The sequence below is a fragment of the Theobroma umbraticum genome, unplaced genomic scaffold (assembly GCF_002168275.2).
Source record: "Theobroma umbraticum cultivar Fairchild unplaced genomic scaffold, ASM216827v3 scaffold_44.0, whole genome shotgun sequence".
In the NCBI taxonomy this organism is placed as follows: domain Eukaryota; kingdom Viridiplantae; phylum Streptophyta; class Magnoliopsida; order Malvales; family Malvaceae; genus Theobroma; species Theobroma umbraticum.
The window spans coordinates 5,302,217-5,327,661 of NW_018397255.1; the positions used below are offsets into that span (position 1 = coordinate 5,302,217).

Below are 25,445 nucleotides of genomic sequence, written 5' to 3' on the forward strand. Positions count from 1 at the left end.
ATTATTGATTTTAAATTTAAATAATAAAATTATATTTAATTATAAATATTTTTATTTAATCATGTTGAGCGTGTTAATTGTGTTATTAATCATGTCATGTCGTATGTTGACACGTTTAACAAATGTGTTAATTGTGTCGTAACCATGTTACATGGTTATTAAACGTATATATATATACATATTTTAGATTTAACATACGAATATTATTCATATCATGTTCATGTTTAATCTGAATGCTTTTTGTGTCGAATCATGTTTGACATATTTAAGATATGAAAATACGAATGGTTAGGTCTAATTTTAATAATCGTATAGTTATATATATATATATAAGGTGATTATTATGCTTTCTAAGAGGGTTTGATATGAAGAAAAGTGACACAAAATCCAGTAACACAAAAGGGTACATATATATATGTGTTTTAAATTTAACATACAAATATTATTCATGTCGTATTTATATTTAATCTAAACGTGTTTCATATCTAATCGTGTTTGACATATTTAAGACATGAAAACACGAATGATCAAGTCTAATTCTAATAATTGTATAGTTTTATATATATATATATATAAGGGGATTATTATGCTTTCTAAGAGGATTTGATATGAAGAAAAGCAACACTAAATCCAGTTACACAAAAAAGTACATGCATATTGAATTTGTTGTGATTTACTTTTATTTTATTATAAATCCAGACTCCTTTGAGAACGATTGATGAGGATTTCTTCCTTGAACATATATCTATCAAAAACTGAAAACAAGACAAAAGGAAACAAACAAATGCACATGCTAGAAATCGGGTGACCGTCCATTTCCAAATAACATCCTCTAGATTGATGTCCTACCAGGTCACATCTTTGTTGATAACATCTGCCTAGGGATTTCATGTAAAGCAAAATGGTCACCTCCAATCATAAAAATGATAGGGCAAGGCTTTTAATTTCTGGTTAAAATGGAGTATTGGATTAATGCCGTTGATGGGTGTCGTTGATTATAGTTTATTTTAGTTTTCCAAAAAATAAAAAAAATAAACAAGTGACGAAACTTATTGAATCATGGTCTATTTTTTAAAATATTTTTTAATTTAAGAAAATAGAGATTTAAATTTGACTTTAAAAAAGATGATTTATATGTTTATCATTGAGCTATGTAGTCGAATATATATTAATAAATACATTTTGCACTGTGGTTGATAGATATCAAGATTTGACTTTTGAGTTGACAGGTATGTTTAATTTGTAATTTAAAAAAATTTAATTTATGTATAATATTAAAAATATATATTATTTTAAACTTTTTATTACATATTAAATTTTATTTTTATTTTATTTTATACTTTTATATTATTTAAATGATAAGTGACGTTTTTGAAATCTTAAAGATAGTACATCTTATAATTTTGTCTTTTACCTAAAGTATTGCCATTTAAAAACGATGAGGATTTCATTAATTATATCAAAGATCAAATTTGGAGTAGTTGGCAATGTCATTAATTAGATTTATTTTATTATTATCTTTATTTTTGGGCACAAGGATTACCAACGGCGGAATCAAAATTTTAGATTTGTGAGGATAAAAATAACATGTGCAATATTTGTATTGATAAAATTATAAAATTTTAAAAAATAAAAAAATTTAAATTTTAAAAATTTTTGAGAAACGAGGATATCATCGATGATATTATTTTTTAATGAAAAAATTAAATATTTTTTTAAAAAAGATTAAATTGATATAATTTTTAAAATTAAGATATTAAATTATTTTAATTTTAAATATAAAAATTAAATTGAACAAAATTAAAGAATATAAATATTGAAAGTTTTTTTAAATAAAAAAAATTCAAGAATATGGTTATCAGAAAAACTTAAAGACTAGAACCTAGCATGTGATTTTGTATGATGTAACTAATCTAGACTTAGAAATATCAAGAAATTGTGGTCATCTACCGTTTCATGTTCACTGTCGTTAGATAAGTGCCAATTTGCACAAAAATTTTGAACCCGCGCCTTTCTAAAAGATGAATTGATATTTCCATCCATTCAAATTCTGTTGTCATTATTAGATTAGTTGGCTTTCGGGGAAGGCCAATTAAATTTGGTCTCAGTGGTGGTGTACAATTATTATTCAGCTCTGGAAAGAAGAACAAACTTTTAATAAATGTCTGAAAAATCTCTGATCACCGTATTGAAATTGGTACGAATCAAATGAATTAATGCTTCCTGAACCATACCCAATAGTGACTCTCAATTTTAAATCGAACGATTACATTTTTTTTATTTATTCTAAAATTTTGTTCATTTTTCTTTTCTACTTTTGACTTTAGTAATTATTGTTTATATATCAATGTTATAAATATTTTTTTTAAATATTAAAAAAACACTAAAAACAATGTTTCCGAATACTGGTGTAAAAGGGTTTTGTTGGCGTTTGTAAATTGAGTCCACTCACAATAACTTTACTGTTCCGGCACGTCTGTAATTTACTTCGTACTGCACTTTTGCTTTTAGATTAAGTTTAGAGTCCTACCAGTTCACATATGAGTTCTATAAATTAGTTGCATGTGGTACACAAGGATACATATATATATATATAAATGTGTTTATTTACCTTTCAAAAAAACCGAGCACTATGCGTATCCTATACCAGCCCCTGACTTTGAAAAAAAAAAAGAAAAGGCTAAAGCAAAAAATTAAATTGTTAAAAGATTTGTTCAGTCTCTATACTCTTCAATTGTATTCAATTTAATTCTTATACTCAAAATCGAAATAATTTAATTCTTTGATTTTAAAAATTATGTCAATTTAGTCATGATCAAAAAATGACGTCATTGATGATGTCAATATTGACGTGTTACTTTTGATGATATGGCATTGATATGATGATGTGGCATGCCATGTGGCACCAAGTGATCATGTGGCAATGCCACGTTGCACTATAAGATGATGGATAGTGCTGATGTAGCATTGACATGTTGACATGTCACTATCATGTGGCGGATCAAAAAAGTTTTTTTAAAAAAATTTGCCATATCATAAGAATTAAAGTAAACAAAAATATATAATATAGGAACTAAATTGAACAAAATTGATATGTTGAGGGACTATATTGAAAAAAAACTTAAAAAATATAAATTTTTAAGTAGATTATTGATATGCTTATTAATAAGCTAAATATTTAAATGTAAAAGATTTATATTGTTAAAAAATATATAAATATGTTCTTACTTAATTATTTGATTCTAAAATATGTAAATTAATTTATCTTTTTTACAAAAATTAAGTTTGAATTCTCCTTCTATAAAAAAAATTTAAAAAATTTCATACTTGAAATCAAATTTAGATAAATAACTAGTATTATGTTAAAATAAAATAATATAAAATGACTAAATATATTAATTTGGCTACAACTTTCACAATTTATAAAGACACATTTTTTTGAAATTATTCAACTCTTATCCAATTTACCTTTTATTTAAATTTTCTCAAATTAGTAAAATATATTGATTTAGTTATAACTTTCATAATTTACAAATACACATTCTTTTAAAATTATTCAACTCTTACCCAATTTACCTTTTATTTAAATTTACTCAAAATTTATTATAAAACGATTTTATTTAAATTCAAATACCACAATCAAATTATGCTAATTTTAAATTTAAATTATTAATTTGGATCTACAAAAAATTATTAATAAAATATGATGGAACAAATATTTACAGTTATATTTAACCTTATTAACCATAAATGTAGTCTTTAATCTAGAAAATTTCAACTTAAAAAATATAACTTAAAATATTAAATAAAATAAAAATATAAAAAATAAATAAATAATTGAAATGGTGGAGCTCAGATTTTACGATTATAATAAGAGATTTATCATGTTCAAATTAAATAAATCAGAATAAGAAATTACTTTTATAATCATCACTAACTTCATAGCTCTATGCTTCATCTTTTTAAAAGAAAAAAAAATTAAATCAATGTATTTTGCTTATTTGACTTTAACTTAAGTTAAAAACTAAGTTAAATAAATTTCAAAATTTCATATTATTATAAATAGAAGAAAAGAGAATTTATTTAGTCATTTTATATTACTTTATTTAACGTAATACAAGTTATTCATCTAATGACTTTAGGTATGAAAATTTGTCAAACTTTTTTTATAGAAGAAGAATTCAAACTTAATTTTTGTAAAAAATATAAATTAATTTACATATTCTAGAATCAAATAATCAAGTAAAAAAATATTTATATATATTATGAACACCATAAATCTTTTACACTTAAATATTTAGCTTATTAATAAATATATTAATAATTTACTTGAAGATTTGTATTTTTTAAATTTTTTTTAATTTAATCCCTTAACATTTCAATTTTATTCAATTTAGTCCATGCACAATATATTTTTGTGCACTTTAATCTCTATGATGTGTTAAAAAAAAATTTTAAAAAATTGATCTATTACGTGACATTGACATATCAGCATGTCAGTGCCACATTAGTACTGCCACATCATCACTTGTTGTCACATGGCATTGTCATGTCATCAAAAGTGACACATTAATGTTGATATAAGCGATGATATCATCTTTTAATGAAAAAATTAGATGCCGTTAAGAGGAGGAATTAAATTGATATAATTTTCTAATTCAAATGATTAAATTATTTTAATTTTGAATACAAAGATTAAATTAAATAAAATTAAAGAGTCTAACTATTCTACTGTTGTCAACAACTATGAAAGACAAGAAAACATATCCACTGGTTATACATTCAAAAAAACCCCACCAGCTCAGTTATCCATCTCTATCCAACAAAAAACAATTAGACCCGTAGCACAGTTCATCATTCAGCACAATACAGCCTTTGTATACAAATCCTGCACGTCATCACCATGCATGAGACCACCCAATCATCACAGTTGAACAAGAAAAACAAAGACAGCTAGATTTTCTTTGAGTCTCTCTATTTGTATTTATTTAAGATCTAACATATAGTCAATGAGAATTTTCTATTTTACCAATTCAGATAGGTTTATATTTAATGTTACAATTTTCCACTTTCATTTCTTTCTTTATTAAGATTATAAAAATAATAGCATAACATAAAATATATTTTATGAAACATATAATCTATTTAAATAAATATATAAGTATATTATATTTATCATATAATAACTATAAAAACATATTACATTTAACATATAAAAATAAAATAATTAATTTTTTGTGAAAGTATAAAGAAGAATTAACGTAGGATATCAAATAAAGAAGAATTAACTAATAGTGCAAGCCACAAGAAAGCCACACGCACACCGCCCACACAGACAAACGCAAACAGGACAGTGAAAGTTTAATGATTGTTGAAAAGTGTAGCAATTAAGTTAAGTATTCTAAAATAATTAGAATATCTTTTATATTTAAGTTTTTTTTATTTATTATTGCTTTACTTGCACGACAAGTAAATCTAGTTTTTAGGATATTTATTTTTATATCATTTACTTTTTTTGCACTCTAATAAAATTTTAATTAAATGTTTACTCATATTAATCCTAATTTTTAGGATACTTCTCTATTTAATTTACTTGCCAATGTTAACTATGAATGAGTAAACATTTAACGCATACAGTAATTCTCTAACTATGAATGAGTAAAATGTTTACATGCTGCTAAAGTCAATTTTCACAACTCATCACCTGATCGAAACTAATTAATTCTACAATGCTTAACAAGGACAAATATATATATATATATATATATATTAATATTGTTGTTGCTTGTCATTTATTCAAAAAACATGTACTCCCTCATTCTTTAATTGAAACCATCATAGGGCTTCAAATTAAAGAAGAGGAACTCCAAATATCCATTAAATTGTTTATAAGAATAAATGTTCATGACATAAGTAGTAAATAAAGTAAAATGAAAAAGTGTTTCCCCTGAAAACTAATTGAAAAACCAAGGGTGGAGTTAGTCAATTTTTATTGGAGGGGCTAAAGGTTAAGAAGAATAAGAATTAAAAATTTTTAAAATTAATATGTTGAATTTAATCATTAATAATCAAAAGATTTATAATAGACAATAATTTTATAACATGTAAATAAAAAAAATAAAAAGAAAAAAACTTATAATAGTGCTCTAAGAAAATTTTGTTCGACAATGGAAATATCATTTTCAATATAAACAACTAAATTATTTGTAAGAAACTTATCATCTATTTTGTTTCAAAGTTTTACCTTTCTCAATATAAGCTACTAAAAAATTAATGTAATCAACATATAATATTCTTATTTTATTATATTTAAGTTTATATTACTAAATATTAAACTATAATGCATAAAATATAAATAGTTAAATACAATATGTATAATTAATAATTTTTTCTAATACTCAAGATAATTTCTTTTCAACTAAATATAAAACGTAAAGCACATTAAAAACGTATACTCAAAATAATTTTTTTTATATAATTAGGATTAATAAAAATAATATATTACTGAAATTTTAAACAATAACCAATAATACAATACTAGAACTTATATTTGAGAATTACATATACAATAATTTTTTAATTTTTAAAAACTAAAATCATTAAAAATAAAATTCACATAACAGAAAATAAAAAATCATAACAAGTAGGAGATATAACTTATATAATAAAAAAAAATATGGTTGATGATTCGTAGAAATTTAAAAGAGAAAATTTATAGAAACTTAAAATATATAAGCAAATAGAATAGAGTTGAAAAAAATAAATAATAATAATAATAATTAATTAATTAATTAAAAACTTTATCTCTTTATAATTTCACAATATAAGAATAGAAAATAAAAGAGAGAAGTATGGATGGATAAATTTAAAAAATTAAAAATTTGAGTAAAATTAAACAAAATTTATAAAGTTATTTTATTATTTTTTAATTATATTAATTACTTAATAAAAAATTATTTTTAAAAATTATTAAAATATATATAATATATAAAAAATTCAAAAACTTTGGGGGGCCATGGCCTACCATCATAAAGGAACGCTCCGCCCCTGTGAAGAGCTGAAGGAAGAACAAAAGGCAGAAGATTTGGTATTTCGAAATTTGGGTTTCCAATTTGAGGGTTTAGCCTTTTAAGTTTCAGACAGGGAAATGGAAAAAAAAAACTACAAAGCATTGAAGGAAGAATCGAAGGTAGCAGTGCAATGGCGGCTCACGGTTCTTGGAGGAAGAATCGAAGAAGGAAAGGGGGTCTGGACTCTAGACTCTAGTGTCGACCGGGAAGAATAGAAGAATAGAAGGGAATATATATTTTAGGAGGGATGGTTAAATAATTATGATTAAAAATAATTTATATAATAATTAAAATTATTTTATTTAAGTTTGGTTGTTGAAATATCAAATTTTAATTGAATCAAACAAATTGAAATAACTGAACTTAAATAATAAAATATGTTTTTAATCGAATTAACCAAATTCAATTTAATTTGATCAATTTATTCAAATCGAATTGATTTCAAATTAATCAGAATGTTGTATCTTTCAATTTTTTTCATGCAAATTTAAATCGTGCATAAAAATTTAAACCCAATTTAAATAGTCAGTCGCCAAAAATATTAATTTAACTTTAACTCATTATAATAAATTGGTGTAAGGGTATATATATTGGATTCGATTAAAAAAAGGTGATACGTTAATTACAAATTTGTTAAAGTAATATCACCTGAAATATGTGCATTAGTTAGCGGAAAATTTTGTGATGCAGCAGTCCAATTATTTTTCATTGGGAAGAGCAAAATGAAAAAGACTTTGTACTCCATGAAAGGCAACTAGGCAATGAATTACTTAAGAGAAGCTATAGTACTGGTACACTTCCATAAATCGATCAAACAAATGCATTTAGATTCATAAAACTGCTTTAAAAGTCTTCCCTTCATGGTTAATGGTAATTTATGAGTAATAACAAACAATAAAATTATTTAATTTATAAAAGGTGTTGTGAAGACCAAATTAGACACGTAGTGTGTGCATCTTATGAAAATTTCACTAGATAGAAGCGTTTGACAGAGAAAGATGCCATCTTGCTTTCTCATTAATGTGAATTTATAACACAAGAGCACAAGCTTGAGTCTCTTAGATGAAAGGATAAGTTTACAAGATAGGATACGCCATTAATTTACAAGATGAATACAAACTGCAATTACAGATGGGATACATGGCTTGATCAATTCTAGCATTCATGTTCTATGTGTCAATCTTTATTACTTACAGTTTCCGCTCTTCTTCTTGTTTTGCTGATTGAGTCAGCTCTTGATCTTGATTAAGTTTAATTTGCAATGATGATGCTCTTATCTTTAATACATTATGCAGGCAAAAAAATTAAAAAAAAAAAACTCCCCTTTTTTGTGATGGTATATGGAATATTATTTTCAATGTATACATAAAGTTTATTATTGTTCTCATAAAATAAAATAAAACTTTAATTATTACTATGTTTAAATAATATTAACTTAAAAATGTCTGTAGCCGAACAGTACTAGCACTATTTTTACTTCTCCTTTCATTTGAATATAAATAGAAATCAGTGTTGGAACATTTCTTGAATGCATTTAGAATGGGCAGGGCAGTTCTTGTGGGGAAGGATTGAATAATTGTCATTATTTATTATCTCTCGAAAGGAATCATGACTCACGAGAAATGATAAACGATAAAACAAAAACAACTGAACTAAAAATAATAATAAAAAAGAAAGAGATTAATTACATCCTTGTCGGTTTGTGCTGCAAATTTAAGTTTCCTTTTCACATTCATGTGTAAATTAAGATATGTAGAAAAAACTAAAATTATTTTTAAAAATTATAAATTATTCAAATAAATTTTCTTTTACACTTGTTGACAATTCTCCAAAATTTTACTAAACAGTTGGCTTTATGTAATAATAATGCAGATAATATAAATAGTATTATAATTGACTTGATAAAAAAAATCAACTATTAATAATATATTTTTACATATATTTTATTTTTAAATAATTCAAACAAAAAACTTCATTAATCACAAAAAACATTGATACAATGAGATATATTCTCACTGGACATAAACAACTTAACTCTTAACTCTTACCAACTCTATGTCATATAAAAAGAACCTCGTTAAAAAACCTTTTTATGATAAAATCCAATGAAATAAAACTTATGAAAAAGAAAAGAAAAATACCCTTTGACACATGTCTATCACATTAATCAAAGGATCTTGTAACCCTTCCGTCGCAACCAAGTTATTAGCTACAGCTCACGTAAATCTTGCAAAACAATATTTGTTATGTTGTTTGGCAGATCTGCGACATTTGTCCAAAAGACTTCACCACTCATCAATGTCTTTGCATGTTGGGCCAGGGAATGAGCTGCTTTGCTGGCCCATCTGACACAATGAGTAATTACTCGACAAGAAATCCTTTCTAACAGCAGCAACCTGTCTTCTACGATTTTTCACCCAATGAACCACCTCTTTGCAACCAATCTCTGCTTCACGGATAAAGATTCCTTGTCGATGACAGACCAATAGGGCTGAAGCCTTTAGCTCAGCTTCCACTACAGTTGTGTCATGAGTTGTGAGCTTTGATCCTGCTAAAATCACATTCCCGTTGTGATTTCGCACGATGAATCCGACCCCTAATTTACATTCTCCACCTGAATGAAACAAAGCCGCATCAGTATTTAACTTAACAGTAGTCGGCCTGCACCATACCTCACTTGTAATCTCATGTCCGACATCTTGTGAATTTTCATGCGTGCAAGAAGCCTTGCGAAACTGATGAATTATGTCCAAACCAATCTCCACCACTACCACTGGACTAGATCTACTGTGCTTAAACACCACCGCATTTCGTGTCTTCCATATGACCCATAATAAACAAATGAATTCCTCGTCTCATCTAAATTCAATAGCTTAAAAACTTCCTATAATCAATCTGTAATTAAATCATGGAAGTTGAAGATATCCTGGAATCTCCATTTAGTAGCCAACCAAACCAACCTTGAGAATTGACCATTACACAAACAATGAAAAGCTGTCTCAATCTCAATCTCGCATAATGGGCACACGAGTTTGACACCTACCCCTCTCTTAATCAATTCATGTCTCCTAGGAAGGATGCTATGAATTACTTTCCACATAAACAGCATTGTCTTCCTTGGCAGTTGGCACTACACAATGCCACAATTTTTTCCACAAACCAATTGCCTTGAACCGAAGAGTTGGCACCAGTTACATTATTCAAGATAGAGCCCAATAGTTTATAATCAGATTTTACCGTATAACTACCATTCTTAGTATCAAACCACGCTTGACAATCAGGAAGTTGCCGAATGCTAAATGGGATAGACAAAATCAACGTACTTTCATGCGGAGGAAAGCAGTTACGTACCTTATCTTCATCCCATCTCATTAATTGTAGATCAATGAATTCACTGACAGTCATGAACTCACCTACTAAAACATCCCAAACCAAGACTTATCTTGGAGTCTCATATGGTATCCAGTTATCTCTTTTCACTGAAATATTTCTACCACTGCCTACCCTCCATGTTAGACTCCTTTTTATCAAATCTTGGCTTCCTCTTAAGCTCCGACACAAATAACCTGTTTTAGACACAATAGAGACATCACAAAAGCTCACATTCGAGAAATACCTAGCTTTTAGCAAATTATAAGCTAAAGTAGGTACTTGGGTTTGTAGCCTCCATCCTTGTTTAGCTAGCATAGCTAAATTAAATTTCTTTGTATTTCTAAAACCCATGCCTCCTAATGTTTTGACGTGCACGTAAATTTCCAACTCTCCATATAAATTTTATAATCCTTAACATTACCTCTCCACCAGTATCTGACATTAACAGAGTTAATTTCAACACATAAAGTATCTAGTAATTTAAAACAACTCATGATGTGGTAAAATTATTAAAATTTATATGTACAGTTAAATTAAAGATATGTAATCTTTATTAGTGAAACATTTTTGCAATATTAAACAAAAATTTTTAAATATTATTAATAGTTAAAACCGATCAAATCAATAGAGATATGTTTTTTTTTTATTTTAAAAGATAATTTGATCAATTTTAATTATTTTTTATATAAATTCAGTTAATTAAATTTTAAAAATTTTAAAATTGTACCAATCAATTTGATTAGATGCTCACCCCTAGTTTGATACTTGAGTAATTTTATATGTGATATAACTTAGTAGAATTTATTTAACTATAGCAATTGAGTGTATGCTCTTTCGTGATAATTAATCGGTCACTCAATTTAATATTGTTCGTATTTTCACTTGTTAAACGTGTATATAAATAATGGGTTCAGTGATCGTTTCCTCTGATTTGTAAAGCCGCATGGCAATGACTTGATTTATAAGGCGTAATCTCACACATGCATATATAGTTTAATTCTCAAAACTTATATTAGATATTTTTTTTCCAATTACATATTTGTTGTTTAGTTTTTATTTTTTTTTCCATCTTTTCATTTGAGCTTGAAAAAAGTGAAAAAGAAAAAAAAGAAAATCATTTCCCTTTGGAAATGTTCAGAAACGGATGCCAAGAAGCAAGAAGCAAGGAGCTAACGCCACGTTAACTTCATTTGTTTAGAACGTGTACAACCTGAAAACCACCCCCTAACTACAAAGCCTAGAGCAAATGCGAATGCCACTTCCTTTTTACATTTTTTTTCCCCAAATTTAAGCATGAACAAATCTAGAATAAGAAGCTTTACTTTGTTTGTTCTTTGGTTCATCGTTCTCTCGCATCAGATTCTATCGGTAGTTTGTGAAAGAGCGCAGTATGATGAAGAGAAACCATCTCTCTTGCAGGTAGTATCAAGCACCATTTCAATGTTGAAGAAATCTCATAAAAGTTCTTGGGAAAAGATCAAAACCATCATCCATGACTTTCAGTTGCAGTTTACCCCTCCGAATTTAGAGTAAGATTGCGTTAAAGTATTCTCTGTGTCATACATTTGAATGTTGAATGCTTGTACCTTCATCATTAACACACGTTTTGTTCCTTGTCATGTGTCAGTTTTAGAGGGACGGGCACAGCAACGGCTAGCGGTTCTGATAGTGTAGGAGAGAATATGAAAGAAGCAGTTAAGAAAAGCATTGGAACAAGTAAAGTAACAATTGAAGAAACTGCCAAATCTGCTGCAGAAATTGCTGATGGAGCTGTCCACAAGACTAAAGAGAAGGTGAAGGAGATTGTCTCTGGTCAAGAAGAATCTCACGATGAGCTTTGAACTAAATCCAGAAACTATGTTAGTATGAGCAATTTAGTGTGTTGCTTGTAAGTCAACTTTTGTTATATGAACTTGCTAATTATTATGCACTCTTTCTCAATCTCTGATGTACTTAATTTTTATTGGCTTACGTTAGCAGGAATTGTTTCCAAATCCACTTTCAATTGTTCTGTAAATTTTGGATTCTGAACTATTACAATGCCTGTGAAAATGTAGACCCAAGTCACTTTTTATTACTCAGATCTCGGTTACGAAGAATCACGCAAAACAATCTCCGAGCAAAAGCTCTACGTGAAATGGTGTCATACCTACCGAGTAGAACAAATTAAAAGGAAAACCAAAGCATTAGTTTTCCTCGTTTAACTCTGTCAGATCTCCAGAACTGCAAGAAACTTGCATGGACAAACCAATGAAATAAGCATAGTTTTCTTTTCCACTTGCAGACAAGTCTGCTGGTAAGAGTCATTGACAACATTATGCATGAAGAGCCAGCTGGGCAATGCTGTGTACCATTAAGAAACTCATCCGTTTGCACATGCTAAAGCAATCAGGGAGCAATGAGGTAACATCGATTAAAACGGAGCAACAGATTTGATTGATCTAAATTTGTTCAATGAAAAAACAACTCAGAAGACTTCTTAGTTCAAAGTTTAAAAGCCCAAGGAAACATCACAAATCTATGTTTCATATTGTGAGTTTCAAAGCCTATTGCTAAAATTTTTTGGCATCCCATCTCCTTACGTATGATTGAAGACGTGTGGTTGAAAGATCATAAAGTCACTCGATTCAACACAAGAATAAAAGCAGAGAGAGAGAGAGACCATCACAGTATTAAGCATGTCGCAAGGAACAAAAGTTGCAAGGACTACTACAATTCAGGACATGGCAAATCAACCATCCCAGCACAGAAGAACAGAAAAAAGCAGAACAATGTACAACACAAGGTCAAGCAACCTTCAATCACCAGTTGCCAAACAAGGATCCATTCTGACAATCAGCTTATAATTGACAGCTAAAAGTATCACCTTCAAACCTAAAGGAAATTATACTAAGAAGAATGGGAAGCAGAGAGTCTAAGACATTCACTCTGACACCTTCGAAGGCAAATGTCATTCCAGTTGGGTACTTGATGTTGGTTGACACAAACAGTACGAGCACAAGCATCAGAGCAAGCATCAAGCTCAGACACACCACATACAGTTACACAAGTGTCGGGAATTGGATCTTTTGAAAACGCCCCAACCTTCTTCAACATTCTCTTTGATGTGCAGACTCTCTCACAGACAAAAATATCATCCGATGATTTCTCCCTTCCCCTGGCACTCTTAATTCTTTGTTCTTCAGCACGCCTCTTCTTCATTCTAAAAGCTTGCCCTGCAATAACTGCTGGGATGGCAGCCCCAAGAAGGGACCACCAAACTTCCACCATCACAAATTGCAGTCGGCAAGCTCTTTCTTGTTCCCTTACTTCCTTATCTGCACTCTTCAATGAAAGGACAAAAAACAGCAGGTGAAGTACTTTTATATATTTCTTCACTGAACAGATAGCAGTTCATTTAAAATTTTTAGTGGCAAAGGCGATCAGTTCTATATCTTACAACAAAAGCTGAAAAGGTAAAAAAAAAACACTTGAAAGGTACATAAACAACAAAATATTTACAATCTGCAGCTAGAAGGCTGGATTTTACGCAGCCTACCATATAAAATTCCAGTAGGTCTAGCATGCAATACAATAAAACATTATGAGTTCAACTTAGCATTATTATAAGCAGCACTTCAGAATCCCCAACAAGAGCCACTATCATAATCTCATCTGTGAACATCAGAGAGATGCAATCAAGAAGAGCATCTTCATAATGCTGCCGCTATCAGGCTTAAAAACCTACATATTTAACCTCCCAATAACAAACATTTTCCACAGATTGATTATCCGAACAACAAATTAAAGCTAACAGTCAAATACCCAAAGATTTTAAACCAAAATGAAAGAATTACCATAACCAACAGCAATCTCAGAACCCCAATTTTTATGATTTTTTTTACATAAAAACACAAATGGCTAATTCCAATATCACTTTAGTGCAAACCACACTCCTATTTCCGCGAACAAAAAACCACAGCTTTCTTAAACCATCACATATTTCAATTCCCAAAATCAATCTTTAGTTCTTCAAAAACCAAAAAAAAAAAAACAAATCAAAGTAAAAATGCCAAAAAGCTTTGAATTTTAACAACTATTCTTTCTTTTCTTTTAATAACAATAGTTTAGCTAATTACCCATTTCATAAAAAGAACAAAAGCATCGCAAAATGCAATAATATAAACCCATTATGGAACGATGTAATTATGATAAGAAAAATTAAAATAAACAGAAATGAAAAGCCCCAAAATAAATTAAAGTTCATAATAGTGAGATAAATAGAAAAAAAAATGTATCCAGATCACAAGTTACAGATCAAATTACAAAGAAGATAAGCCGAATGCTGCAGCTAATATCTCAGGTTTAATTTGTACAAACAAAAAGATAAAGAATACGAAAAAAGAGCAAAAAAAAAAAGCTTAGGGTTTTAGAGAAATGAAAGAAAGAAAGGGCTGACCTTTGGGCAGGGTTTTAGGGAAATTCAGCAAAGCAAGCAGCGCCGATATGCGTTCGCTTTCGCAAAACGTGAGTTAATAATTTTGGACTCTTAAGGAAAAATTAAAAGAGGGCGTATTTGTTTTTAGTGTTTAAGATATGAGAGAAACAAATTTTTAAAAATAATTTTTAATTAAAAGAAATTTTTTTATTAACTAAAAATTATATTATTATAAACTTGATTATCACATTTTAAGTTTTTAACCTATTTCAATTATTGAATTTCTAATATATCCTCTTTTATATTAAAATATTTCCTCTTTTCTATAAAGTTAATATACAAATACAAATAAAATTTATAATTATCAAGTATTATATCGTATACAAAAAATCTATAAACGTAATCTAACAAACAAATGAACCAATAAATAAATTAACAAGTAAATTTAAATATAATATAAAATTAAATTAAATTCACATACGATGAACCTTAAATTTAAATTTTCAAAATTTTAGAATTTTCTCCTTTATGACTAAGGCAAGATCTCAATGGCAACGGAGAACCAAAGGATGGAAAAGCACAAAGTCAAGAGATCAATGGCCACTAAATTTTAATGTTGTAGTTTCTTTTTCTTTTCTTTTTTTTTTTTCTTACTGCCCGCAGGAAATATATAAAATTGGACTATAATTATTCTGTGAATTACTTCTCGGTGCAAATAAAAAGAGGGTTTCCCAGCCAAAACAGCTTAAAGATTATAAATTTTGGTTCTCTCCTCTCCCCCCTTATTTTTTATTTTATTTTATTTTGCCTTCAATTAATCGGAATTTCACATTAATTTAATAACCCCCACGTATGTGCTAATCTCAACACTATTTATACGACGCACCAAAGAACCCTATTCTCGCCCATCCTCCTCTTCTTTACAGCTATAAGTTTCAGGTACGTTAAACCCCTCGTGATTCTTTCTTTTTATAAATTTTGTGTACAATTTTCTACCCTATCGTCAAATTAGTAATTTATCATTGAGTTACAAGTATTAACGTACGTTAAGCCTTGTTTTCTATATTCTTTAATGAATTGCAAGTGCGATTGATGAAAGGACTCAACCATGTACAAGTTACGGAGTTTAAGCTAAAACCAGTCCTGGAAAAACCTCAGCTAGGCACATGTAATTAAGCATCTCGATATGAGCATATGACCGTAATGATCGCATTATGATTTTCGTATAAACTGAGTAACCTTATTCAAGATTTGTGACATACAAAATCCATGAACAGATATATGAGTTGAGGCAAAAATTAACAAGAATGGGCAAGCAAGCTAAGATTAGCGGAACCAAGCCAACGACGGACAATGTTTCAACGTGGTCACCACGTATGGACGGGATACCCGAGCCATCCAGAGCTGAGCAGGCGACGATGGACGAACGCTCTACCTCCTACGAGTCTAGACGGCTTAAGGCTTTCCAAGAAATATGGCCTGGTAGCACCTATTCTTCACCATCATCCAACGACGTAGTTGAGCCATCAAAGAGGAATGGGGAGGCGACGAGGAGTCGATGAATGCTCAACTCCACAATTCCTTCATAAAGATGGTAAGAGACTGCTAGATTTTGAAATATACATAAATATCAATGAAATACGTTTAGTATATTATAGTATTAATAATCCAGAAATTAAAAGAGTAGGAACTAGAAAGCGACATTCATTTTATATGATGGTTCATGCTGCAATAGGAAGGGGTTATACATGAATGAACAGTTGAACACCATGTTTCTCTTTTTTCCTTTCTTTTTATTTTTTATTTTTGCATTAATTTTGAGTTGGACAATCATGCTAAGCAACCCCAATTAACCAAATACATCATTTTTTTTAATTTAAAAAAGAATTAATAAAGAAAAAATGTATTAATTATATGAAAAAATCTCTCCATTCAACTCTCAAATAATCAATTTTCATTCGATCATTAACAATACAAATATTATAAGTATATACAAGTACGGAAAAACTTAAAACTAAAGCAAAGAAAACTTGGCTGATAATATTTACATTTAACTTGGTTATGCTCTAAGTTGTCCAATATCAAAATCTTATCTCCAAGAAAATGAGTTATACCAGTTTATATAGATATGCCTTGATAATGATTTGTTAGCGTGATTATGAACACAATTTCCTAATCCTGCGTGTTCTAGGGTTGTTTATGTACTGAGTTGGGTTGTACTGCGAAAAAAATGTTCGAGTATCCAACAGTTTGATTGTTTTTTGGTAGAGGGACTTCGATTCCTACCATTCCCATGAATGGTCGTCAGGGCCAGGGCGGTCATCACTCATCAAAAAGGCAGAGGTGTGCAATGCTACCAGATGTTGGTTGGTTGCCAATGGAGAATAGTCCCTATTCTCATCATTGTTTTCTGCCAGCTATTTGTTAATCCATCAGTCATTCTTCCCAAATTAAATATCCTAAATTGTTATTCAAAGCTTAATACATGAACTGACACAATGGATAAAATTCACATTTGATGAAATAGGATGAAAAAGTATGAAGGATTTATGAAAGATAAATTGTTCTTTTTACTTTTTTCCCCCATCTGGTTGACAATTATGATACACTAATTTTCCTTATTGATCATTGGAAGTTATTATTTTCCGTTACCCGAATAGAAATACAATCAGGGGCGAAAGTGTTAAGAAAAGTGGGTTTGATTGAAAAGAATTGCCTATATTTTGGGGATAAACAATCAATAATTATACATCCAGTAAAACTGTTAAACCCAGAAACCCTTTACAACTAGAGGGCCTTCGGATATAAAAGAATTGGCATGCCAGTTTTACAAGCAAAACGAAAAAGTGGTGAAAAAAAAAAAGAATGGAGCAAAGAATCATACAGCCAACACAACATTTTCCCTCCCGAGCAATGGTGACTGTAGCAAACTGGAAACCATATTACATCAGACATTAATATCTGCGCGCTTTGATCTGGTGGTGCTGCTGATTTCCTGGGAGCCAGTAAAGGAGAATCTTGGGAGGTGGTAATTCTCAGTCACTGAAACTGGCTGCTGCGGGTAAAGAGTGGGAGGTGGAGTCAGATTTCGCTGAGCTGGTAAGGGAGGAAGCATGTTGTACTTGTAAGGGTCGCCACTCAAACTGCAATCAACGGAAGAATTAATTAGGAAGCGTCCTTTCAAATAGGGCACCACAAACAAGGGGAGAGAGAAGAACAATGGCATTCCTCACATAAAGTTTCCTAAGGTGACTCCTTTGCCTGACTTACCTCGTACGCTTGTACAACTGATCATCATCACTGGAATTTTCATCTAAACGTCGAGAAGGTCTCTGAACAGGAGATATGGACCATGTATTTTGGGCTGGTAAGTCATCTGAAAAATACCTTCTCCTGATCAACTGAACCAAGTACAACATGAGTTTAACAACAGCTAAACCCACTAAAATTTGAGAGGCTAAATACCATACAAAACAAGCAAAGAGGACAATAATACCATGCGAAAAAACTTCATTACACCTTCCTTGTCATATCTTGCATCTTTGGCAGCCTGTAAACATCAAGCAAAATGTTAGACATCTACACTTATCAAAGCCAAAATTAACTTTAATAGACATTTTATCCATAGAAAAATTTTCCTTTGCAACCACCCTCTGCAACTCAAACTTGCACTGAACATAACTTCCCTCAGAAGAACCAAATCCATTTACTCAAAACTCAATAACTCTGACCTCAATTCACCGTTCCCAACCTCAGATAAACACAGATTTCTTAAACAATCAGTAATAACATTTATTTGCTCTGTGTGCATGCCAAAAACCAAGAAGTTTGCCCTTTTCCTGCCACTGCAAGGATGCCGATTCAGAACCAAAACTAACCCCATCCACAGCACCAACAACCAGCCACCAGAAACATCCAGAGATCTTACATAATCAACCAAATATCACAGTATGTGTATGCAAATTGGAGACCATTTGGGTTGAGATTTGATATTAGTGTTGACAAAGGTTTGAAACTGTTTGTTTTAGAATGGAAGGGGGGAGAGAGAGAGTAGTAAGAGAAGCACAGGGGAGAAAAAAGACAAAAAGGAAGAGAAGAAAAAGAATGGGGGAAAGGAAGAGAGATCTGCTCACCAGCAACAGAAACTGGCATCTGTCAAGGAAAAAAATATATAGATTGATTTGAGATCTTTGTGGAAGGCATGGAAAGGGCTGACTTAATGACGTGAGGGAGGTAATGAGCCAGAGAAGGTTCTGACATACAAGTGAGGGTTCCTAACTTTGCTTTGTTTTTGTTTTGTGTGTCTACCAAAACGAGGCTCAGAATTTACTAATTTTGAATGCAAATATCCTTATTAATAACAAAGCAGAAAAAGTAACGAAGGCATCCATAATGACATCTAAAATAGTCCCGCACATCGAGTTCAAACAAAAGGAAAATTAACAATAGAATGGCAAACATTTCATGTAAAGACTTTGAGAGTATCTATAAGTTGTCATGTACACATAGGTAGGCATCTAAGTAAAAGAATCGCGAAGTACAAAGCAAAGCATTGAACAAACTAAAGAAGCAAATCTGGAAATAACAACACCAGTAACAATAGGTAATGGACAACTACCACAGTAAAATTTCTAAATCAAGAGGCTTTATCAGTCAACTAAACCATAAATTCAAGGCACATGTGTAAATATGTGAGGAAAACATTGAAATATTCACAAATTAAAGTGCAAGAAAATTGTGGACAACTGATAAAACTTTCACACTTCATCCTTCTTCACTCAGCAATTTGAGACATAAATTAATGTCAAAGCAAAACAATCCTATTAGACTTGAATTTGTCAAAATATGAACTGAAATGTACCATTTCCCTTATTTTAAACCAAAATGTTGCCTACAGGATTCTAATGCAATTGCAACTACAATTCTACAATGAAATAGATCAATTACAATGAAACACCCAAGTTTCCCCCAAAAATTTCAGCAAGGATATAATGAGGAAAGAATAAAAGAAAATTATTCTTACTCTAACTGACATATAAGCAAGTCAATGCATAAGTTAAAATCCTTACTGCAATAAGGCCTCCACTACCAGGAAAACTCTCAGTCAGTGGAAGCTCCTCACTAGAAGGAAGCAAACCCTGCTTCTCAACCCACTGACGAGCTACATCAACAAGATTGCCACTGCTACCCTTTGTACCCTCTTTAGCAGCAACATCAGCTTTGTTACCGATAACAATATATGGCACAGGGAGTCCCCCAGGACCACCAGAGCCTAGAGGAGCTGAAAATGTCCCAGTTGCTGCAATCTCAGCTGCCCACTTCTGCAAGCTTGATTTTGTTCTCCTTTGGGAAAGATCATGAACAAAAATGACACCTGCACCAGATTTCAAAGCAGAATCTTGAGTGAAAATCACAGAGCTAGCAGAAACTACAAAGGCTATTATGGGAAAATAAGCAGGAAAAACCTTCCACATGTTGATGATTAGGAGCATATCATTAGGATGTTAATGATGGCATGCTGATAATATTTAAGATCAATAAGTTAAAAATGTAATATGAACAATCAGTTTATATTGCAAAGATCTACAAGGAATAAATTCATTCATTTTGGTATTTCGCAAATTTGCATCCCAGTTACAAACTTGCAGGGATACTATAGAGAAGAAACAACAATCTTATAAACCATCTTTTACATCTACTGCCCTGCAGAACCAAGGGTAGCCTACAAATTATACACATTTAGGCTAATAACAAATATGTGGGAAGTTTGCAGCTGCCACTATCTCTGTTTGATTAAATAACCGCAAATCCTATATGGAAAAGCTGATAATAGAACAAGTAATGACAGTAACCATCACTTCATATTTATGCATGTAAATGCAACAGGGCACTGGTTGGAATAATTTCAACCAAGAAATAGCCATCGTTCCGGTAATCATGAAATCAAAAACTCAATTTCTAATAGAACTAAATTGCGCATGCCCACAGCAAGACATCCAATACTTATCAAAAGCACACGAAAGATTGCGGATTACTAGACTTACAAATTAACCATCAGAAAATTTGCCTACCAACAATTACCAAGAACTTAAAAGACATTTGCTCAAGCAAAGAGAATTAGTACTCACCATTAATTTGTGAATAAAAAAGAGACCGACAATCTTTATATCGCTCATGTCCAGACACATCCCAGAGTTCAATGAAGAAATCTCTTTCAGCATCCCCTTTAATGCTACTTGAAGAGCTACCAGGACTACCATAAGTGGTATGCTGTGTAGAGATAGTTGTGACTTCTTGGTGTAAAAACATCAACAACAACTTTATTAAAAGCAACAAAGGAGGACCAAGTCTTACCTTCACACCAACAGTACATCCAATTGTTTGAGGAGGGCGACCAGTAGAAGAACCTTTCACAATTAGATGAACAAGAGAAGTTTTCCCAACACCTGCCAAACGACTATGATTTGAAGCTAAAGTTTGGCATTTAATATATTTGATGTTGCAAAATGAATTTTTTTTGGAGCAGGATATTAATTTTTAAGCATGAGAAGTAAACAAATCAGAACAGCAGATTAAGAGCCTGCTTATTGCTCAATGATGGCGCCACACAGTGTCAGAAACAGTCAGGCAGTCAAAAACAAATCAATAACATCCAAAGGAAAAAGCATAGGAACATGAAACCAATGACTCCTTTGTAAAGATTTCTTCTCTTGATATAGAGAGTAATAAAACAGTCATCGACGAATTACTTAAGTGTCCTCACCCAGGCCATGCATATTTTCCCTTAAAAGTAAATTAAAGGGTACCGTTAGTTCAAGTGGCACGGATGGGAGGAGATATGGGTAGAGATCTTAGATTCAAACCGTAATTCTCCCTCTTGTACCAAAAAAAAAAGGTGTACTGAGTTAGCTCTTAAGATTAATGGTTTATGTAATAAACCAACTTAAAACTCTACCTTCTTCCCATTTCTTTCAAATCTTAATACATCATCTGCAATCTTTCTCCAACAGCTCCAAATTTATTCCTTGCACATAAATATCACACACTAGATATCCTCAACCAAAAAATTAGCTAATCAGGCAATTATTTCACACTATGCTTCATCCCTCATTTCTAGCATTGATATTAGGAACGACCATTAATCAATTTCTCAATTTTTTGATGCAAAAACAAAATCATTTGTTACTTTAAGTCCTTCTATCCTTACATTTTGGCAGGTAAACCAACGTTCTTCTTTGTCCATGAGAGTTACACTTCAGGAATCTTAAACTGAAAATTCATAAATTTAACCAATCCAAAATCAGCAACAATTAAACAATAATTTTGTAGACCAATATATCTATCAAGTAAGTTCCTTCTGGTATAGTTACAACTATAATCCAACTTTATAGCATATAATCCCATTAAACACCCAAAACAGTTATTCAATACAAAAGAAGCATACAGCAAAAAGCAAACAAAATTACAAAGGCAAACATTATGGATGAATAAAAAAATTCTATACTTTTTTTTAAGAAAAAGAGTAAAATCCAATACCTGAATCACCAACAACAAGAACTCTAACCTGCCCACAAGGAGGTCCTCCGTTAAGCTCTTTGTTCTCCCTCTCACGTTCCCTCCAAAACATTTTTGTTTCTCTTTTCTTCTCTCAAACCAAAAAGGAAAAAATCTACTCCAAAAAATAGCCCAACTCACTTCTACAAGCAATAGGAAGACTAATCAAGTTCCGTCAAACAGGTACAATTTCTCGAAATGGGTATCCAAAATTTCCATCCAAAATCCTTCTCAAACCAAAATCCACCCAAGATCTGGACCCAAATCCATGACCTCAAAACTCATCAGTTCTGAATGAAATTGGATCTAACAAGAAGAGTACTCCAAATGGGTATCTTTGAAATGGAAATACAAGAAGTGGGTATCTATCTAAATTTCTGTTTAGAGCTTCCAAATCTCAATCGAATAAACTTTGGTTGAAACTATATTTTTTTAAACAAAAATCAATGCTTTAAGTGGGGTTTATAGGATAGTTAGAAAAAAGGGGAAATCAATCAGATAAAAAAAATGGTTAAAGCATTCAAAATTAGTTTTCTGATGGATTGAATATGGTTCTTCTTTCATGTGCTGATACGGATGTGATTAAACAGAGAAACTTGAAGTTGGATGGAATTGTCGGTCACGCGCTAAGATGCGCGTCAAGTTCATAGGATGTGTCAATCTCAGCAGGGTTAATTGCATGAATGGCACTTCCAGAATAAATGGTTCTTCAGTTTGGTACCTCAATTTAAAAAAGAAAAAAATCAATCAGTACCTAGCTCTTAAGCAATTTGCGATTATGCCCACTGCTGACAAGTTAATTTTCATTTGGTTAACTAAATGAATTATTTAGAAAAAAAGAAAATAGTTATTATGTGAGAATAAATAAGATATGAATAATTATTATGTAATTTGATTTATGAAAAAAAAATTATTTTAATGATATTATGTTAATTTTTATAGAAAAACTTTGAACAATAAAAATGTGATAAAAATAAAAGGTAAAAAAACATAGCTTAATATTATAATTTATGATTTCCAATGTCAAATATTTATTTTTTTCATAATTTATTAAACTTATTAATAAATTTTTTAATTAAAACTTCATTATGATTATTTATTTTTACTTTATTTTATTTTATTTCTTTTTTATTTCAATATTTATTTTTAAAATATAAAAAATTTATAGTTTACTTAAAAATATTAATAATTTATAAATAAAACTTTAATATGGTTATTTTATTTTTATTCTTTATTTTTATATTTTAAATATTAAAATATTAATAATTACGATTAAAACTTTAATTTGATATTTTAATTTGAAATATCATTTTTTATAATTTATAATTAAAATTTCAAAACTTTTTATTTTAATTTCAACGTAGAATTTTTTTCTCTATTCTTTCTTCTCGACAATTTGTCAGTACATTTACTAATATAATAATGTGTCTAACTGACATTTTTAATATTAGATCTAATTATGAAGTGTCAAATTTGACACTTTTACGATCAGATCTGATTCTAGTAGTACCGATCGACAGACAGTCATTGCCCTTTATCATCCTCCACCATATTGGAGGAAAATGAATAGAGAAAGAAAAAAATAAAGATAATTTATTTTATATATTATTAATTTTAAAAATTGATTAAGAGTATTTTTATTTAATTATTTTTTATACTATTTCAATCAAAGAGAATGAATCATTTTGAGGAGGAAAGTCAGTAATGATTATTTTAACCTCTTTTACAATGATCATTTGGCTATGTAAACAATGTCATAAAGAGAAATTAAGAAAATAATTAAATGGAGATCAGTTAAAATGTAAGGCCCTTGATGCTAACACGTGTTTACTTAAACCACAAGTTAAATCTAAACACGTCCATTATGAGTAAATGGTTAAAGTAAGACATCACTCTAAATATGTGCATTTTTCCATAAAATTTTAATTCCCTAAAACATTATTGGCCTTTATCTCTGAACAAACTTTTTGTTTTCTATTTTCAGAAACAAATATAAGGATCTACTATGATAACGAGTTAAAGGAAAAACCCAAGTTTCAACTCATTCATCAAGCAAAGTAATTTATGATAAATAATATTTTATCAAGACTAATTGCTTCTACTAACCTGAATTTATTTATATGAAACTTCATTAATAACAAGAGCAATGAGTAATTTTTCTTAAAACAAAAATTATATTCCTTTATGTATTAATATACCAATAAAAGTAAGTTCTGATGGGAAACATGGAAACTACAATAACGACAACAGCAAACCACTGAAAGTCAATCCACTAATTTGGCCCTGTCCCATTTCAATTGGGTTTTAAAGTGGGCTTGGAGGAGGTCAAGCCTCTCTCGTACGGGCTGAATTTCAGCTGTTCAGCCCCAAAAGGCATAGTGGAAAAATTAGCCTAATCTCTCTCAAAGAGCATATTTCATATGTATAATACACATATAATCATGTAAAATATATGTTATAAGTACATGGCCATGTTAAAGAAACATGACAAGAAGAAGAAGAAGCTTTCAAGTTTTTTCTTTCATGTAGAAGAAGAAGAAGGAGGAGAAGGTCGCAGGTTCCAAGCATTGGGAGCCAAGATGGGCATTTGATTATAGTAAACCACGTATGGGCTCTCATGGTTGTGGATACCATCATAGGTAGTTATCACATAACTTTTGTCATCTCTGTCCCTTTCTACCGTCTTCTTCACACTGCATCCTCCAGTTGAACATTTAAAATAGTTCCTGCATAAATATTAATAATTCATATCTGGTCAATTATGATCAACCAATAAAGCAATTGGGGAAAATACACAATTAAAACATATTCATAGCTATATTTAGAAGTTTATTCTTTTTTAGTGCATATTATCATTTTTTCCTATTTAATAAATCATATCTCTCTTATTTCATGATTTGAGTTCAATATTTCCAAGTTATAATCTAAAATTATAACTGCTAAGGGCAAGGTATAGAACTTGACATGAAGCCAAAGGAGCAAATAAAAGCACATGCCTCCATGCTTGTCATGAACAATATATATATATATAT

General features: G+C 30.2%; 3 protein-coding genes across 4 annotated transcripts; 1 reads left to right on the forward strand and 2 right to left on the reverse strand.

The window, feature by feature from the left end:
* Window positions 1–11,652: 11,652 nt before the first annotated feature.
* LOC110409832 (uncharacterized) lies at window positions 11,653–12,404 on the forward strand. The gene is made up of 2 exons (XM_021419312.1): window positions 11,653–11,971; window positions 12,070–12,404. Exons 1-2 carry the CDS (start codon window positions 11,736–11,738, stop codon window positions 12,281–12,283), a joined length of 450 nt encoding a protein of 149 aa, XP_021274987.1. The 5' UTR covers window positions 11,653–11,735; the 3' UTR covers window positions 12,284–12,404.
* Window positions 12,405–13,081: 677 nt separating this feature from the next.
* Window positions 13,082–15,001, reverse strand: LOC110409168 (thionin-like protein). Of its 2 annotated transcripts, none has more exons than XM_021418434.2 (2): window positions 14,881–15,001; window positions 13,082–13,759 (listed from the first exon to the last, which is right to left on the reverse strand). In XM_021418434.2, exon 2 carries the CDS (start codon window positions 13,710–13,712, stop codon window positions 13,332–13,334), a length of 381 nt encoding a protein of 126 aa, XP_021274109.1. In that variant the 5' UTR covers window positions 13,713–13,759; window positions 14,881–15,001; the 3' UTR covers window positions 13,082–13,331. The 2 variants fall into 2 exon arrangements, with proteins under 2 accessions (XP_021274109.1, XP_021274108.1); XM_021418433.2 differs by having other exon boundaries at window positions 13,082–13,766.
* A 2,555-nt stretch (window positions 15,002–17,556) lies between these two features.
* On the reverse strand, window positions 17,557–23,059 carry LOC110409167 (Ras-related small GTP-binding family protein). The gene is made up of 7 exons (XM_021418432.2): window positions 22,396–23,059; window positions 21,214–21,305; window positions 20,988–21,129; window positions 19,929–20,233; window positions 18,356–18,409; window positions 18,130–18,260; window positions 17,557–18,002 (listed from the first exon to the last, which is right to left on the reverse strand). The coding sequence occupies exons 1-7, from the start codon at window positions 22,484–22,486 to the stop codon at window positions 17,807–17,809; spliced, it is 1,011 nt and encodes a 336-aa protein (XP_021274107.1). The 5' UTR covers window positions 22,487–23,059; the 3' UTR covers window positions 17,557–17,806.
* Window positions 23,060–25,445: the final 2,386 nt, after the last annotated feature.